General features: G+C 42.5%; 1 protein-coding gene across 2 annotated transcripts in view; it reads right to left on the bottom strand.

The window, feature by feature from the left end:
* Positions 1–11,756: 11,756 nt before the first annotated feature.
* Positions 11,757–19,657, bottom strand: part of LOC129858223 (AT-rich interactive domain-containing protein 5B-like) — a 72,780-nt gene continuing 64,879 nt past the window's right edge. For both annotated transcript variants that reach the window (XM_055927276.1, XM_055927283.1), the window contains exons 9-10: positions 17,185–17,398; positions 11,757–17,042 (exon numbers count right to left, since the gene is read on the bottom strand). In XM_055927276.1, coding sequence (XP_055783251.1) covers positions 15,120–17,042; positions 17,185–17,398 — 2,137 coding nt within the window. In that variant the 3' untranslated portion in view covers positions 11,757–15,119. The remainder of the gene's footprint in view (positions 17,043–17,184; positions 17,399–19,657) is intronic.

The raw sequence follows: 19,657 nt of genomic DNA, 5'->3' as shown, positions 1-19,657 counted from the left end.
CGCAGAGTTACAGGGTCAGGGAGCTAGAGGGATAATCCTTAGGAAGGAATCCCGACCACCCAGCAGACCCAATCTTGTGAGATTTGTATTGAAGCAAGACAAAAACAAACAACACAACAACAGCGATACACTTCTTCATATAAGACTAGAGGTGGGGAAAACCTCAATCCGTTTGGAGTAACTTTCAACCATTACCAACATATTTTTTTCCTTTTACAGGCAGGCATGTGAAGAAAATCTATTTGTACATTTACCAAAGGGCCTCTGGGGACTGGTAATTCCCCCTTTGGACACATGACTCACATTGTGATTGATGCATCCCAAAAAAACAACAACACTGCCTGTTAAATCAAAATAACAAATACAATTAGAATTACAACCCTTGATGACTCCATCTTAACTTAATTGTATCCCATAAGGTAATTCAAGGAATAGTAAAATAGACTAGAGACAGGTATGCTCTCTCTCTCTGTCCTTCTTGTGGGCCGAATCACACATAGGACTATTGATAAATTATAAACTTCTTCCTAATTACTAGTGTTGACATAGACCATTTAAATCTCACCCAATGTCTCTACTCTTTCTAGTGAGAGTGATCAGGCCTCACCAGAAAGTCAGATCAGAGGTCATTCAACCACATTAAGTGAGTGTTTCTTTCCCTGTACCTCAGACATTATTTAAAGATATTTCAAACATTTTGTGTATCAGGTTTACATTGGGTTGTTCAGTACATTTCTTATCTAGAGAATGTACATGTGTGCAACCAAAACTCTGACAATAGATAATTCAGAAATTTTAATTTGTGTGCCCTTTAACCTTATCACGTGTGCGTTCCAAATATCTCTAACCGTCGCCCCTGCGTGTGTTTTTAATGCGCGTGAAGTCAGAATGCTCTCACTGTTCCAAAATGTGATTGTTACGCAACAGGACAGTTAACCCGCTCTGCCCTCAAACCAAGGCACGCTGCCTGCTAATTATCTATAGGTTATGTTTCAACTTGTCAATTTCAAATTATTTTCCAACAACAGTTTCAATTGAGGTGTGTTCCGCCTCCTTGTTAATTTCCATAAGAAGTAGCCCATTTCAATGTTGCGGACAATTTATGTTTGAGGCTTTACTGAGCGGACAAACTTCTCTCTTCAATGAGAGCCCAAGCACTTCCCTAGTGTTTCCCCAGATCAAGTATGAAGACACTACGCATCTCTAGTCAGAACAGGCCTTTCCCAAATGTTTTCCCCCAGCACATTTTCTGGCTGGCGGCCGCATTGCCTTCCTGGTTGTTTTCCTTACAAATTGGACTTTGGACATGTGTGCGTTCCTATCAAACTAAGTGGCTTACTTTCTGTATATGATGTTGTCGTTTCTGTTTTATTTACATGTTTTCAAGTTCTGATGACAAATCATGCATTCTGATTCTTGCATATTGTAATGAACACATATGTGTGTGAAATACCTTTTTTGAATGTTGTACTAATTATGATTAGCTAATGCTCGGATATTTGCCGGCTATGTGTGGTGCCATGTTTGTTAACATCATACAATGCATTCTGGTTGTCACGTAAGCGTCTGTCAGACCAAAGATGTTATAATAAGGGATAGTTCACTCGATATTCAGGTCGGAAAGTCCTGAGTTCCCGAGTTGGATGACCGTTCAAAAAAAAAATCTCTGTCGGAGCTTGTTTTTCCCGAGTTCTCAGGTTGTCTTGAACGCACTGAAGTCGGAAGTCTGAGATTTCCCAGTTGTTTTGAACATGGCTTCAGATTGTAACTCTGGTACCTCAGGATTGCCAGCTCAGACCCCCTTTCCAGGGGTTTTAGCTTATAAACTTGTGTTTGCTCCCCATTTATTGATAAATCCCCATCATAGTAATATTTCCTGCGTCATATTCCCCCATGATACCTTCTCCCATTTCTACCCCCCATTGTCACACCCTGATCAGTTTCACCTGTCCTCGTTATTGTCTCCGCCCCCTCAGGTGTTGCTTGTTTTCCCCAGTGTATTTATCCCTGTGTTTCCTGTCTCTCTGTGCCAGTTCGTCTTGTATGTTTCCAAGTCAACCAGCGGTTTCCCCGTTCTCCTGCTTTTTGCATTCTCCTTTTTCTAGTCCTCCCGGTTTTGACCCTTGCCTGTTTCTGGACTCTGTACCCGCCTGCCTGAGTGTTCTGCCTGCCTTGACCACGAGCCTGTCTGCCACTCTGTACCTCCTGGACTTTGATCTGGTTTTGACCTTTTTGCCTGTCCATGACCATTCTCTTGCCTACCCTTGGATTAATAAACATTGTATGACTTGACTCCAACCATCTGCCTCCTGTGTCTGCATTTGGGTCTCGTCTTGTGCCTTAATACCCATGGACTTGAAAACCCACCACAAATTAAATGAACCCCCCGACAAACCACCCTAAAATGGTTTCATCCCTGTTTATCTTTCGCGTTATGGTTAGGCTGTGAGGTGAAAACATTTTATTCACTTTGTGATTTGTCAAAAACGGTAAACGACTTGTCAAGTCATGTGCTCCGGTTCTTGTATACACTCTAACAAGTACATTGATATATAATATGATGAAAAGTGGCTAAAGCTAATATTTTTCAGACATTGAGCGCAGCCATCTTTGACTTTGTTTATTTGCGTCATGGCAGCATCATGTTGTGGGGGTGCTCTGCTGCAGGAGGGGCTGGTGCACTTCACAAAATAGATGGCATCATGAGGGTGGAAAATTATGTGGATATATTGAAGAAACTTCTCAAGACATCAGTCAGGAAGGTCTTTACCTTCCTGATTGATGTCTTGGTCGTAAATGGGTCTTGGTCGTAAATGGGTCTTCCAAATGGACAATGACCCCAAGCATACTTCCAAAGTTGTGGCAAAATGGCTTAAGGACAACAACACCAAGGTATTGGAGTGGCCATCAGAAAGCCCTGACCTCAAGCCTATAGAAAATTTGTGGGCAGAACTGAAAAAGCGTGTGCGAGCAAGGAGGACTACAAACCTGACTCAGTTACACCAGCTCTGTCAGGAGGAATGGGCCAAAATTCACCCAACTTATTGTGGGAATCTTGTTGAAGGCTACCCGACTTAAGATAAAGTGGTGATCCTAACTGACCTAAGACAGAGAATTTTTACTTGGATTTCATGTCAGGAATTGTGAAAAACTGAGTTTAAATGTATTTGGCTAAGGTGCATGTAAACTTCCGACTTCAACTGTATACTTGAATCTGCTTCAATTCTGTGCACAATTCCATGCAATGGAAACAGATTATTGATTTAGATGACATTACCTTCTTACTTAAATAATTTGTGCTACCCAAACTATAGAATTGAGTAATAATAGTTGGAAATTGTCAAAAATGTCTCTTCAATTATTCATACTTCTGTCCCAAATTTCTCCACAGTGTCCCTTACAGCCTGTTTGAGTTCAGTTAGTACTGGCTGCTATCTATTGTTCTGCAGGAAACGTATCTCCAACCCAAACACCAGATGGCGGCCTCTAATTTAATATCAGTCCCAATGCTCAATCCCTCTGTTCGTCATGTGACCTTATATTGAAATATTTATTCTTCAAATTACTAAGACGTTGCATTATTAGAGTGCTATCTGAAAGCCACTAATATTACCATTCACTTTGTTACTTTTACGAGTCTCCCTATCTGTTTCCGTCAACTAGGACTCCCTTCTTTCCAATAGGATGACCTTCTCAATTTCTTCTGCACTCTCAAACAATGTTCTGCTTTCCCCCCCATTGCAAGGTTCAAAAACAAAACAAACATGATACCTTTCTCCATATTGGAAGTCAGTGTTTTGATTTTAGTATACCCTAACAATGTTACTCTATATATTCACATTTCTGTTGGATTTTCACTTTCTGCTTCACACTTATTAAATGTCTATTATTTTAAGATTAACATGTAATGCGCTGAATTTATAAAATACATCGGCCAATTCAGAAGGGAAGAGAAACTTTGGAGGGAGCTTCCTTTTTTAAGGTAGCTCTCGAGACTAGAGTCTCTTTCTGGGATCAACTTTCACAATACCTGGGCTGGCGCTGTCTAGATGGCGTGCTCTGTCCTAACTAAGTCTCTACCTATTAAGTTAAACTCTCGTAATCCATTATGCATTCATACATTGTTACTTTATCAAATCTAGTAACCCATTATACTATTAATTTATCTTAATACATTTTACACCACTTACGTACCTCTATGTGTGGGTGTGCAAGTTGTATATTATTATTATTTATATTGTTACTTCTTCAAATCTCTAGTAACCCATTGTACTCTTCATATGTTGCTTTTTCTCCAGTAACCCATTATACTTCCTTTACACTAGTGTTCTCTAGTAACAGCATATTCAGGAATAGTACCTTCTCCTTTTACATCTCCACATACATAACGTTATACTGTCAAACTCCACTGATGAGTCATGTTATCCTCGTTATCTCTAATGAGTCATGTTACCCTCTGAGACATGTTATCCTCATTACTAATGTGACATTTTATCCTCTTTGACATGTTACCCTTGATTGAGATCCTGAGACATGTTATCCTCTACCTGTAGATCCGACTGGCGGTGGTGGACCTAGGTATTTACACCCCCCCCCCCCCCCCCCCCATGTGCATCTTCAATGATTCTATTGTTACATCCTATTCCCCATATGTATCTTCAACGGTTTTCTTGCCACTACTTTCTATATATATAAAACACCCCGTGCTCAATAACGCTCGTGCTAGTAGTCACAGACTACGGTGGATGGAATCTCTCGATAACCCTAGATAACATTATAGATCGAAAAACTCAGCTCACACAGAACTGGTTGGGGTATTAATTCACCTCTTTCACATGTGAACTAGTCCCCTGATAGCTCTCATTCACTCTGTAGTTAATAGCTCAATTTCAATCCTCTTATGATCCAAATTTAAATCTAATTGTTATTCAAATTAGATGAACACATCCTTTCCACACTCACGCAACTTTCACATCCACATTCACTTAATGCTATTCCCAAACACACTCGGTAATCTCCCTTATTACCCATGCACATCTATGCACCATATGTATCTTTCACATACATATACACTGCTCAAAAAAATAAAGGGAACACTAAAATAACACATCCTAGATCTGAATGAATGAAATATTCTTATTAAATACTTTTTTCTTTACATAGTTGAATGTGCTGACAACAAAATCACACAAAAATTATCAATGGAAATCAAATTTGTCAACCCATGGAGGTCTGGATTTGGAGTCACACTCAAAATTAAAGTGGAAAACCACACTACAGGCTGATCCAACTTTGATGTAATGTCCTTAAAACAAGTAAAAATGAGGCTCAGTAGTGTGTGTGTGGCCTCCACGTGCCTGTATGACCTCCCTACAACGCCTGGGTATGCTCCTGATGAGGTGGCAGATGGTCTCCTGAGGGATCTCCTCCCAGACCTGGACTAAATCATCCGCCAACTCCTGGACAGTCTGTGGTGCAACGTGGCGTTGGTGGATGGAGCGAGACATGATGTCCCAGATGTGCTCAATTGGATTCAGGTCTGGGGAACGGGCGGGCCAGTCCATAGCATCAATGCCTTCCTCTTGCAGGAACTGCTGACACTCCAGCCACATGAGGTCTAGCATTGTCTTGCATTAGGAGGAACCCAGGGCCAACCGCACCAGCATATGGTCTCACAAGGGGTCTGAGGAGCTCATCTCGGTACCTAATGGCAGTCAGGCTACCTCTGGCGAGCACATGGAGGGCTGTGCGGCCCCCCCAAAGAAATGCCACCCCACACCATGACTGTCCCACCGCCAAACCGGTCATGCTGGAGGATGTTGCAGGCAGAAGAACGTTCTCCACGGCGTCTCCAGACTCTGTCACGTCTGTCACATGTGCTCATGTGCTCAGTGTGAACCTGCTTTCATCTGTGAAGAGCACAGGGCGCCAGTGGCAAATTTGCCAATCTTGGTGTTCTCTGGCAAATGCCAAACGTCCTGCACGGTGTTGGGCTGTAAGCACAACCCCCACCTGTGGACGTCGGGCCCTCATACCACCCTCATGGAGTCTGTTTCTGACCGTTTGAGCAGACACATGCACATTTGTGGCCTGCTGGAGGTCATTTTGCAGGGCGCTGGCAGTGCACCTCCTTGCACAAAGGCGGAGGTAGTGGTCCTGCTGCTGGGTTGTTGCCCTCCTACGGCCTCCTCCACGTCTCCTGATGTACTGGCCTATCTCCTGGTAGCGCCTCCATGCTCTGGACACTACGCTGACAGACACAGCAAACCTTCTTGCCACAGCTCGCATTAATGTGTCATCCTGGATGAGCTGCACTACCTGAGCCACTTGTGTGGGTTGTCGACTCCGTCTCATGCTACCACTAGAGTGAAAGCACCGCCAGCATTCAAAAGTGACCAAAACATCAGCCAGGAAGCATAGGAACTGAGCATAGGAACTGAGGAGTGGTCTGTGGTCACCACCTGCAGAACCACTCCTTTATTGGAGGTGTCTTGCTAATTGCCTATAATTTCCACCTGTTGTCTATTCCATTTGCACAACAGCATGTGAAATTTATTGTCAATCAGTGTTGCTTCCTAAGTGGACAGTTTGATTTCACAGAAGTGTGATTGACTTGGAGTTACATTGTGTTGTTTAAGTGTTCCCTTTATTTTTTTGAGCAGTGTATAATAACACCACTTACTATTAGTAGTGGCCGCAGGCCATGTAGACACTTGTCTTGTAAATGCCTACAGACAGCTGTCAGTGGGGGCTTTCCATGATACCGTTACGCCCTCGTGCTAGTCTTCTCATAATACTAGTGAATAGCCTTATAAAGATAAGACTATGGGTACCTTTTATGCATTACTCGCCTTAATTTTATTGGTTTTATCATTTATTTTTGTTTTTATACAGATTCATTTAAATTGACTTACTGAAATTCAGAAGACATGTCCCTCAATTGTTCGTGGATGATGTGTCTCCTCCTGGGCACCTCGCAGAAGGCACCGCCTGGTCTGTCGTCTTTTGGTCAGACGGGAATTTCCAGACGGGAATTCCATCATGCTTCATAAAATGTGCCAATGGTTTTTCTCGCAGACCCTCACTGGAAAACTATGAAGGCAGAATCACTAATCTTGTTCATGAAGCCAAATTGTTGTGGAAAATCTACGCAGGGACACTTGAAGTCGATCTTAAATGAATCAATGTCTATTAACAGTTAACTGGAAAGGTTCCAACAAACTTGATGCACCATAGTGAACGTCAGTGAGGAGCACTCTCAGGGCAGTCCCATTAGATCTCTTATATACTGGTTACAGACACATTACATAGGCATAGTTCATAGGATTGGTTCCGGCATGTCTGGCACCATCTCCTGTATCTTAACTTATAGAACTTATTCTAGGCAATCTGCCAGATAGTCCTGAGGGGGTCGTGCCCCCCCTTCATATCTTTACCAAGCACAGGCAGGAACCAAGGATTACATTATGACACTAAGACAAGATGAACATTTTCAAGGCTGTCTCTTCACAAGATAACATTTTCCATCACACTCGTTTACAATCACCAGACAGTCAACAACAGAAACAACTTTGTTGATCCTCACACAGGTTGTCACACACAACACATTGAAAGAGCGTAGCAGACAATAAAGAGGCAGGTCTGGAGGCTAAGGGGCAATTGGAACAAAAAAAGTTTAAAGAAGCATTGCCATTGTATTGAGTGTACTGGTTGGGTAAAGAAAATTTGAAAGGAGTACTCTCTCAACTCTTCAAAGACATCCGATTAGTATATCAACTGCAAGATGTTCACTCTTTGCATGCACCTCCTAGAGGAAATAGAGCCGGGAGTACCCGGTGCGGGGTACTTTGCCACGTCAACTTAAATAGCAGTCAATACCTGCCCTTTAAATGCACGCAACCCCTGCAAGCTGATTTCAAAACTTGATCCTCCAGAAAGTGGAGAGCAACACTTATGCAGCTCCACTACACAATACATTTAAAAAAAGCCATGTTCGACAGGATTACCAACACAGACTGACGAGCTCAAATGGACAGAAGCGTTCTATATAGCAGACCACCCGAACTCATCTCTCGGCATGTCCACCCCACTCATTATCTCAGCCAATCATGGCTAGTGGGATGGTTGCTGCCTTTTTCTGTGGCTTAACCAACAAGACTCGTAATTTAACAATTTTATACATGTTTACAGATGGCATGCAAGTTTGTTATTAAGGCACATGAAAGTTCACATGTTTGAGAAGGCATTTCTGCCAAAAAAATGCATTTTTATATGTTTTACGTTCAAACGGCTCTCCTGTGAAGTCGTGACTTGCTGAATATGCCCAGTTTCCTGAATCGGGTTACAAATGTGCCTGGCATTATAAATAATCAATATATATATATATATATATATATAAGACAGATCCTGTTTGAGTGTTTGTTTAATGGCCTGCTGATTCCGTGAGCATCAAGCCTCATGCAACAATATGTCAAGGAAACAATTTCACAAATGTGGCTGTTTTAATTCTTTGATTTGCTGTAATAAAGGCTTTTTATCATTAGAACAGCTTCTCTAGCAGTGCGGCTTGACAGGTCGTGTGTCAGAGGACGCATGGCTATAAAGTGAGCCTTGGATAATTAGCTTAAACAATAAATAAAGCAGAAATTGCATTCACGAATGAAAGAGACTGTTTTTAGTCTTTGCTGTAATAAAGGCTTGACAAAAAAATGCTACAACAGACTCTCTGGTATGCTTAGAATTTATTTAGTGTCTTTTACATTGTTCCAAGCAGTCAAAACATTTATATTGTAATCTGTACAGCATCTGTTTGGCACACATAATATGCACGCAGCGCTTGCTCCTTACCCTCCTCTTCTTGATCTCCAGTAGTTTCCATAGGTCAAATGTCTTCCACAGATCTGACTTTCCCTTTATTTCCTGAGCAACCAGTAAACATTCCCCTGTTTCGAGTTTATTTGTCACTTCCTCTGCATCCATTTTGCTGTCACGTGTTACGGTGTTCAGAGTTTGTTATAACCAATTTATTGATGTGATTATGATATGCTTTAGGTCAGGCCATATTGGTCATGTGCATGTGATGCATACATGTGCCACGTAAAGAGAGCAAGGGTTGAAGGAATAGCGAATCTTTTTCCTAAACAAATGAGGGATTTCAAATAACATAACTTTTCAGTTAGAAATGGCTGTAATTATGTTCAGCAACATAGCACGATAAACATTTTGATGTTCTGTGGAGGTCACTGCACCAGGGAGGAGAGAGACACAATGGATGCTAGTCACACAGTCACTCACTGTTTTTTCTTTTTTTTTTAACACAGGGCAGCAAGTCTGAGCCCGGCCTGGCATAATCAAATCAATTGCTGGTCGGACTTCCTCTAGTCATTTGTTTGTCTTAATTATATAATCAAACAGTGTGCTGAAAACATCAGACAAGCTCAGTGAATATTGTTGATTTGATGAAAAAGCAAAGGATTTGTGAATATATGGAAAAATACACCTAATTTTTCGGGGGACCAATCGATTGGTTGAAAGAACAGATGCCTCTTGGTCAACCAATATTCTTTTCTCCATTGGGACAGCCCTAAATGTTAAAGTACCTATCACCTGACACATTTAGTAATGACAGAATTTGCTTTCCAAACTGTATGTTTTTTGCACGATTGTATTTTGAAATTTGGGAAAGGCAAATGACAGCTGTAACCAACCATAGGCATATAATCCATAAATGGCAGTTCCCATTCAAGTCAAGACTGGCAGCCATTGCTAGTGTACCCATGAGTTTAACAGTCAAATTGCCAGGTTTAGAGGTACCAAAACCCTTTGAACGATTATATGTATATGACCACAACACAACAAGCTGTTCCACAGACAGGAGAAGCAGGATGGGAGTAGGGAAAAAGGTGTGCTGCTGATACAGGGACGGTGTGTTGCCTTGGCAAACAAAGACTTTTTTGCTACAACATCTTGCTTGTACGGTCACTGTGGGGACGACGTCATCAATGCACTTATTGACGAAGCCAATGACTGATGTGGTGTACTCCTCAATGCCATCGGAAGAATCGCGGAACATATTCCAGTCTGTGCTAGCAAAACAGTCCTGTAGCTTAGCATCTGCTTCGTCTGACCACTTTTTTTATTGACCGAGTCACTGGTCCTTCCTGCTTTAATTGTTGCTTGTATTCAGGAATCAGGAGGATATAATTATGGTCAGAATTGCCAAATGGAGGGTGAGGGAGAGCTTTGTATGCGTCTCTGTGTGTGGAGTAAAGGTGGTCTAGAGTTTTTTATCCCTCTAGTTGTAAATATAACACACTGATAGAAATTTGGTAAAACGGATTTAAGTTTCCCTGCATTAAAGTCCCTGGCCACTAGGAGCGCCGCCTCTGGATGAACATTTTGCTGTTTGCTTATGGCAGAATACAGCTCATTGAGTGCGGTCTTAGTGTCAGCATCGGTCTGTGGTGGTATGTAGACATCTATGAAAAATACAGATGAAAACTCTCCGAGGTAGATAGTGTGGTCTTCAGCTTATCATGAGATACTCTACCTCAGGCGAGCAAAACGTTGAAAATCCAGGGGAAAGCTATGATCCCTTATTGATGTCAACTGTAAATTCACTTCAATCAGTGTTGATGAAGGGGAGGAGACAGGTTAAAGAAGGATTTTTAAGCCTCGAGACAATTGAGACATGGATTGTGTATGTGTGCCAGTCAGAGGTTGAATGAGCAAGACAAAATATTTAAGTGCCTTTTGACACCTTGTAGAGACCTACCTTTAGTGGTGGTGAGAGATCTAGAATATCTCTCAACTGAAAACATGTTACAACTACTATAAATGGGAACACGAACCTTTGAATTATTAGCAACCTTCCGTTCCAGACATACTGTCAGCAAATTGCACAGTGATTAAGACTTAAGACATTGAGTTAGACCCAACACTGGCAAAATGCCTGCAATATGCCTTGAAATACAGGTAGCTGTCAATAGAAAGGAAACACTTGAGTAAATGAGCAATACAAAGTATATTGAAAGTAAGTGCTTACACACAGGTGTGGTTCCTGAGTTTATTGAGCAATGAACACCCCATCATGCTTACTTTTATGTATAAAAACGCCCAGTTGCCTATTATTTTGGCTACCATGGCTTGAAGAAGAGATTGCTGTGACTCTGAAAGAGTGGTCTCAAAGAATTGAACATGTATGGGAGATTCTGGAGCAGCACCTGAGACAGCATTTTCCACCACCATCAACAAAACACCAAATTATGGAATTTCTCATGAAAGAATGGTGTCGCAGGAAAAAATCACAATAAAACAAAGAGCTCTTTCACAACAACTGCTCTTCCCCGTCATAAAACTATTCATAATCACAATTACATTTTTTCCTAACACAATGTAAATGTAGACATGCGTTACAATTCTCCCTTGTGAATGACAGCTGTACATAGCAGCACATAGCTTTTAAAAGCCCTACTTTCACTTCATAGAGTGTATATGCTTCAATGCTTTCAAAATAAATGGAGATAGAGTCCAATAGAGTTCCAGACACTTTCTCGCTGCTCGTGATGTGACAATGCCCTATTGAGATACTTTATGTTGGTGTCTCCTTTATTTTGGCAGTTACCTGGACCTTTGTAGTTGGGTCTACATGACATTTCAATATTTCATCATGGATCTTCTTAGAAAATTAGTTATATTTTCCAACCTCACCCATCTGTGATATAGTACCACCACAATTAAGGAGAGAAAGACATTCGTTGATAGTAAAATATTTTAATTAAATATACAGAGGATCATATAATACAAAATGTTTTTCTTCTTGTTTGCCAGCTAAATGATTGGTAAACAGATGGCACATCGTATCAAAAACACGTTAAAGATGAACAGTATGGAAACAATGTGGGAAAACAAGCAAATAAAGTGTCCTACAAATAGTGTTCAGATCTAATATAGTAAGGTGACCTTTGACACATCTAGATTGTGTAAGCAGCTTTATGCATTTATACTATTTACAGATTATAACAACATATAACACATGATAAGACTGTCAGAAGTCAACAGTATTTACATTATTATTTACAGAAGATGTCAGACAGAGAAAGATGCCAGAGAATAGTTTTGCATGTTAAGGAGCCTAAACAGTAGTTACTAAAGCCGCTGAAGCAAACATGACATTCAGAACATGTAATTGTAAATGAATGTTTATCTTAAGTGTCTGCTAAATCTCTTCTGATTGGCTTCAAGACAAAATTAAACGGCTATGTGTTACCTATATTTCATATGTCCCAAATACCCATTAAAACAGCTATGATGGTTGTAAACCCAGACCAGGTGCTATTAGTCCTCAGGCGCTACAGGGTTCCTTTTGATCACTGAGCCTGGCTGTGGCACATAAATCTATTCTAGTAGCCATTCTCTACACCAGTGCTTAACTATGCCTTTGCTAAACATTAACTATGATACTATACAATTACAGTCCAATGTGTTTGCACTGCAATGTGATGATCGAATGGAACCTTATAACTGTAGTGCTGCAACCAGTAATCAAAGATTAAGAAAGGCACATATTCACAAAGCAATAATCTACAAGACACATTTTTTATTTATCATACAGTATGCTGTTGAACGAAGGAGGCTGAGTAAACAGCCATACATGAAAGAATAAATGATTTTTCAGAGCTACAATGTGTCAAGATAAGTGCTGTCAGATGTCACAGTAGGCAGCATCAGTGACTCAAATGTTAAGTGTAGTACAAATACTTTCTGTTCAATATATTAATGTATCTGGGTCACCTTCCCATCTCTCAGGGTTCAACAAAACATTTTGAGAGAATGTTCCTGACAAGCGATACGACTCGCCTTAAAAAACTGATGAAAAACGTCAAATGTGGTTTCTTCACAGCTTGGGTGTTCTGATGAAAATGAGCTTTTATCTACAGTACCAGTCAAAAGTTTGGACACACCTACTCATTCAAGGGTTTTTCTTTATTTTTACTATTTTCTACATTGTAGAATAATATTGAAGACATCAAAACTATTAAATAACACACATGTAATCATGTAGTAACCAAAAAAGTGTTAAACAAATATATATATTTTTTTGATTCTTCAAAGTTGCCACCCTTTGCCTTGATGACAGCTTTGCACACTCCTGGCATTCTCTCAACCAGCTTCACCTGGAATGATTTTTCAACAGCCTTGAAGGAGTTCCCACAAATGCTGAGCGCTGCTTTTTCTTCACTCTGCGGTCCAACTCATCCCAAACCATCTCAATTGGGTTGAGGTTAGGTGATTGTGGAGACCAGGTCATCTGATGCAGCATTCTATCACTCTCCTTGGTCAAATAGCCCTTACACAGCCTGGAGGTGTGTTGGGTCATTGTCCTGTTGGAAAAACAAAATGATAGTCCCACTAAGCGCAAACCAGATGGGATGGAGTATCGCTGCAGAATGCTGTGGTAGCCATGCTGGTTAAGTGTTCCTTGACAGTGTCACCAGAAAAGCACCATCACACCTCCTCCTCCATGCTTTGCGGTGGGAACTACACATGCAGAGATCATCCATTCACCTACTCTGTGTCTCACAAAGATACAGTGGTTGGAACCAAAAATCTCAAATTTGGACTCATCAGACCAAAGGACACATTTCCACTGGTCTAATCTCCATTGCTTGTGTTTTTTGACCCAAATAAGTCTCTTTTCTTATTGGTGTCCTTTAGTAGTAGTTTCTTTGCAGCAATTTGACCATGAAGGCCTGATTTACACAGTCTCCTCTGAACAGTTGATGTTGAGATGTGTCTGTTACTTAAACTCTGTGAAGCATTCATTTGAGGTGCAGTTAACTCTAATGAACTTATCCTCTGCAGCAGAGGTAACTCTTGGTCATCCTTTCCTGAGGCAGTCCGCATTAGAGCCAGTTTCATCATAGTGCTTGATGGTTTTTGCGACTGCACTTGAAGAATCTTTCTTGAAATTTGAATAAAGTTCTTGACATTTTCCAGATTGACTACTTAGTAATGAAGGACTGTCGTTTCTCTTTGCTTATTTGAGCTGTCCTTGCCATAATATGGACTTGGTCTTTTACCAAATAGGGCTATCTTTTGTATACCTCCCGTACCTTGTCACAACACAACTGATTGGCTCAAACTCCACTAATGAACTTTTAACAAGGCACACCTGTTAATTGAAATGCATTCCATGTGACTACCTCTTGAAGCTGGTTGAGAGAAGGCCAAGAGTGTGCAAAGCTGTCATCAAGGCAAAGGGTGGCTACTTTGAAGAATCTCAAATAAAACATATTTTGATTTGTTTAACACTTTTTTGGTTACTACATGATTCCATATGTGTTATTTCAGTTTTGATGTCTTCACTATTATTCTACAATGTAGAAAATAGTAAAAATAAAGAAAAACCCTGTAATGAGTAGTTGTATCCAAATTTTTGACTGGTACTGTACATACAATACCTCAGGACCTTGTGGTTTTGTACAGCACCGTGGTTTAACACAGTAATTCCTAAGAATACAGGTGTAGTTGACTTATACATGAACAGAAACAGGCCAAAGCACCACACTAGAGAGCTCTAAAAAGATATTAAAAACTTGATTGAAGGTGGAGTAGCCTAATGCTTAACAGCTGCATTAACTTTTCCAATGGCAAACTTTGCGTAAAGAGTCTATTTTAGATAGGCCCCTCATGTTTTTTTAGTGTTTCAACCTGATAAAATCCCCAGAACACATTTGGAGGATGAGGTTGTTGCATTGCAGTGATGTAGTCCATCCCTTTGGAGACCCAGCAAATCTGATTGTCCCTCGACATGCATGCCAATGGATTTTCTCTGTCTCCTGTCCCTCCACACTCAAAGATAGTAAGAACCTGACTGTTGAGCGAGAGAAAGGACCTGGTTGGTGAACACAAACACTACAGAGTGCAAATTGAGACAAGGTAACTTAAGTGGTGATACAGCACAGTGCAAAACAAACGAAAAATAGAAAAAAATTTAACTGTGTGCCTGACTAAATCCACCAGCTACAGTTAACCAGTGTTGTCATGCTTACTGAATAATAGAACACTAGATCCACTGTCCCAGGTAGAGACAATTAAGCTCCATGTAGGTTTGTCTGTTAGAGTCTGGTGCTGGGGTGCATGGAGGACAGCTGTGGGTGGGTAAGGGTGGACAGGGGGTACAGGTGGTGCAGGAGGTCCCCGTACAGGGCCGTCCCCCCAGGGTGCCTGTAAAAGTGATGGGGGCTGGGCTGTGAGGCCATCAGCTGCCTCTGTAGCATCATGGAGTGGAAGGCTAGTGGAGGGACCAGGGGGGACACAGCTGTCTGGCTCTTCAGGTACTGGAGGTTGTGATGGAGGGCGTCCTGCATCCCGGGGTACATCCCTGGGTAGAAGGGCGCGTGTGGAGGGTAGGTGTGGCCCTCGGGAATGTGGAGGTGGATGGCGTGCGCCGGTTCAGCTGGTTTGAGCTCCTCCCCCTGTGGGTCGCCCCTGCGGACAGAGCCGGCGGGGTGCATGGGGGTCACCACTCGCACCTTGCGGTCTGGCACCCCCTCGTTCTCTAGTTCCCCCAGGCTTCTCTTACTGGGTCTGGATGCACTGACAGTCTCAGCGTGGCTTTTAGGGTTGAAGAAGGGCTGAGGGGGGTCTGGGTTTTGTTTGGGGGTAGATATAGTCATGGGGAGGACTCTGCATGCTTTGGGGTGATAGTCTAAACTCTGATGCATCATGGGATATGGGAGGCCACAGAAAGAGGGCTTTGTGAAAGACATTCTTTGAGTGACAGGCTTGGAAATACTGAAATCTCGGGGTTCCTCGTCCAATGGTCTATCCCCATGTGTTTGTGTCCTCTCAGAGAAGTTGGGAGCTCTGTAAGCCAACCCTTCTCTGTCAGGATTGTTTAAGCTGAAGCCCTCGCTGCTCTGACATTCCCCGATAAAATGTCCCTGTTTGTCTCTGTTGGGATAATTGGCCATTCGCTCTTGACTCAGACAGTTCTCTGTCTGCCGGTAGAGGTTGTGTAGGTGAGGGGAGGAGTAGCAGTCGCCTGCAAAGCCTGGTGGTGCCTGACTGGGGTGCTGCTGCATCCGTGTCTCCCCTGCGTTCTCCACTCCATCCTGGTGCTCAGTCCTGTGGAGGTAGGGGTGCCAGGGGGGGTTGAGCCGGGGCTGGAAGTGGCTCACTCTGCAAGTGAAAGGCTCAGACAGATCCCCCAGAGGGCTCCTCTCTTGCTGGGGTTTGACGCTTTGGGCGTGCTGGATGACAGAAGGCCTGAAGACAGGAGCCATCTCTGGGCTGTCCGGGATGGAGTCCTCCCTCAGTTTCACCACCTCCTCTACGCAGCTGTCGCTTACATCACCCACGCTGGCTGATGGAGTGGGAGGAGGAAGAGAAGGGGAACTGAATGAGTAATGACTTGTCTCACAGACTTGGGAGAGGAGCTTCTTCTTGGCTAGTGGTGACATGACCCCCAGGTTGTCCTTGGAGTATGCTGTTGGCGTGTGCACGTGACACTGATTTATCTCTTTGTTTTTACTGGGGGAGTCCTGTTTGTCTGTGAGTGGCTCTGTAGAGTACAGCTGCAGTGGGGGTGGGCTCTGCTTACACATGGGCAGCACCTTACCCACCCTCCCACCATGTCCATAACCGTGACTGTCTGTGTCTTTAGCTACTGGAGTGTCAGGTGTGCTTGGGTCAGCTAGACTGCTATACCTAGGCTTACTGTTGTTGTTGTCCCAGTTGTGTGGATATGGGGTCTTAGAGAGGGTTCCATCGGCTTGGTCCCTTTGCTCAGGGTTGAATGTGTCTGATTGTGGCTGGCTGGGATGTCTCCACTCGGGCTGTGGACACAGATCACTGTGGAGCACAGGTGTGGCTTGGTGGCAGTCTGTGTTGGGGGGATTCAGGCAGGATACTTCCTCCTGGCTCAATGTCTCCTCTTTCTTCAGGGTGTGTTGTAACTCTTCTTCAAGCTCCTTTCTGGGAAAAGGATCCTGCTTCATCCCTGCAGGCTCCTGGTTCTCCTCTTTCTCCTCAGATACCTTAGTGGGAAAATATGCCATACTGTTATTCAATACATATACATGATGTATGTGTGACGTTGGCATATGTTATCTTTCTAAGAAAGAGTGTGTGTGAACGAGAGAGTGTGAGACAGGCGGACAGAAAATGAGTAGGACTGACCTGTGAGAGCTCCCGGCTTTTTGCTGTGTCGTCGCTCTCTCTCTCCTTCCTGGCCCCCTGCCTCTGGTTTAGTCCACCTTTAGGTCGTTTCGCTGTGACCCCTTTGGGTTTGGCACCCCCCTCTTGGGCCCCATGCTCCTGTTTTTTGGGTTTGGCTGAGGGGAGGGGTTTGTCCTTCTCTCCTTTGGTGTACCTCTCATAAGGTAGGAGGAGCCTGGAAAGGTCAGAGGGGAAGAGACTGAGTTAACCTTAACCTGAAACAAAGTTAAGGCTATAAATGTATCACCTCTTAGGAATGCTGTTACACACCCTGCCCATGTAGCTACAATGAAAAATGTGAAAAAATCAACACATTTTTAAAGATGAACAACTACGCAGTCTCTCATAAGTGGTGCTAGGAATAAAACTGCAAAGTTCAATCAATTTATAAGAATTCCCCCACACACGATTACCTCTGCATGTGTTTATTGGGTGTCAACATTTCGGGTTTGGGACCTTTTTCAAGACATGACAGTCAATAATGAAAAGGCCTAACTTATATTGTAAGAGGACACTCACTCTTGGAAGTTATATCTAGATAAACCAGAGATGCTAGGCCTACAACTGTGGCATAGACAAAGACACATAACTTGAATTACATCTGAAATTCTGAAAGGAACTTTCAACCTTAATTTTGACACTTGACTGACCAGAGTACACTGGTGGTGGGCGTGAGTCAGTTAGTATAGACTATAGAGCATGCTTCAACACAGAGCTGGTATGTGCTGAGAGAGCTGGGGAGCCAACTAACACCTGGCATAGGGCCAGGAGATGAGGCAAGGCTGAGGCCCCCAGTGAGGGCGTGTTAATCTTTACATCACATTACCAGGGAAACAGTTAACACACTACAGCTGCTAGAGTAACTAAAAAAACATCCATTCTGACTGAGCTGTGCTGTTGATGAGACTACAGGGCGGGTTCTGACACCATGGGGGTTATTATCACCAAGGTCTTATCAAATGTGTGAAACAATATAAGGACTGACGAAAATGCTGAGAAAAAACATGTGGTATACTCTAGGTTAAACACCACAAAACATTACAGTATCAAATATCGAAAAGAGGTACCAGCCAGTGATGAAATGTTCAATATTATTTTGGAAAGCCTCGCCCTACCCATTCCTTTGTGAGGCCAGCTTTCATGATAGCAATCCAAATGCTATTAGGAAACAACTTAGGCATGAACACGTTCTCATGTGTGCACATTAAGTAGTTGCTCAATTCCCTTTTTAAGGGACATTGTGGTAGAACAAACAAGGAATCATTAGTGGTTCGCTTGTTCATAAACAGAAATGCCTTTAAAGTACCAGTGCAGTCTAAAACTAGATTCCCTGTGTTTTATATATATTTCCACACTGTGAGGTAATTATGATCATGCCCTTTTAGTGTAACAGCTGTTTGAAAAGACCACTTGAAATTTCAGTCTGTTTTGGCCTGCCTGGTGACATCACGAAACTCGCACGACAGTTGCCCCCCTTGAAGCAGGGCAGTGTAAGCAGAATTGTCTCATTGAGCAATTGTTTTTGTTACCTTTATTTAACTAGGCAAGTCAGTTAAGAACAAATTCTTATTTACAATGACGGCCTACCCCGGCCAAACCCTAACCTGGACGACGCTGGGCCAATTGTGCGCCGCCCAATCACGGTACAGCCTGGAGTCGAACCCGGGTCTGTCGTAAAGCCTCTAGCACTGAGATGCAGTGCCTTAGACCGCTGTGCCACCCGACAGCCCATTCTATATGAGCTAACACTCATACAGTATAAATGGTAATAGCAGAGCAATGTTTTTTAAAAGGCTGAAATGTATACACATTTTCCTAATATCTGCTTGTTTTATTGAGTTTTTACCTGAAAATGCAGTAACAGCCTGTTACATTCTGAAATTGTTACAGTAGCTGCTGGCTGCACTGAGCCATGTAAAACTATGGAAGCTCATCCCCACCACCAAACACATGTCAAATGCAGATCATACAAATAGGATATGTTTTTTCATTGTAATATTGTGTGGACATTTCAGAGGTGGCACCACAGGTCCCTGAGTGGTGGGGGGTAAATTGTTTTCCTGGGGCACAGAGTTTTACCCGATCGCGTAGTAACCTAAACAACTCCGGACCCTAGTTGTATCATACAACATAGTAATAAATCAGCTGTAAAAACAAACATTTTATATGGGCTATGATGGGACCAGATCATTTTTATAATCAACTCATCTGGTAAAAAAAAAACTGGCCCTAGGGAGGATGAAAACATTAAAACCCTTTACACAGACAGAGACAACAACTGCAATTGGACAAAAACTAACTGGGCTGAGGTCGCTGTATGCAGGGTGGCATCGTGTAGGCCTTTGCATCTGTAATTAAAAAGATACTGTGTGAGTCGGTCATCACTGTTGATTGACTTAATTCCAATCAATCATTTTGGATTAAAAAGGCCGAG

The sequence above is a fragment of the Salvelinus fontinalis genome, chromosome 1, assembly GCF_029448725.1.
Source record: "Salvelinus fontinalis isolate EN_2023a chromosome 1, ASM2944872v1, whole genome shotgun sequence".
NCBI classification, from domain to species: domain Eukaryota; kingdom Metazoa; phylum Chordata; class Actinopteri; order Salmoniformes; family Salmonidae; genus Salvelinus; species Salvelinus fontinalis.
Note: the sequence above shows the minus strand (reverse complement) of the source record. Positions and strands in the feature narration are given on the sequence as shown.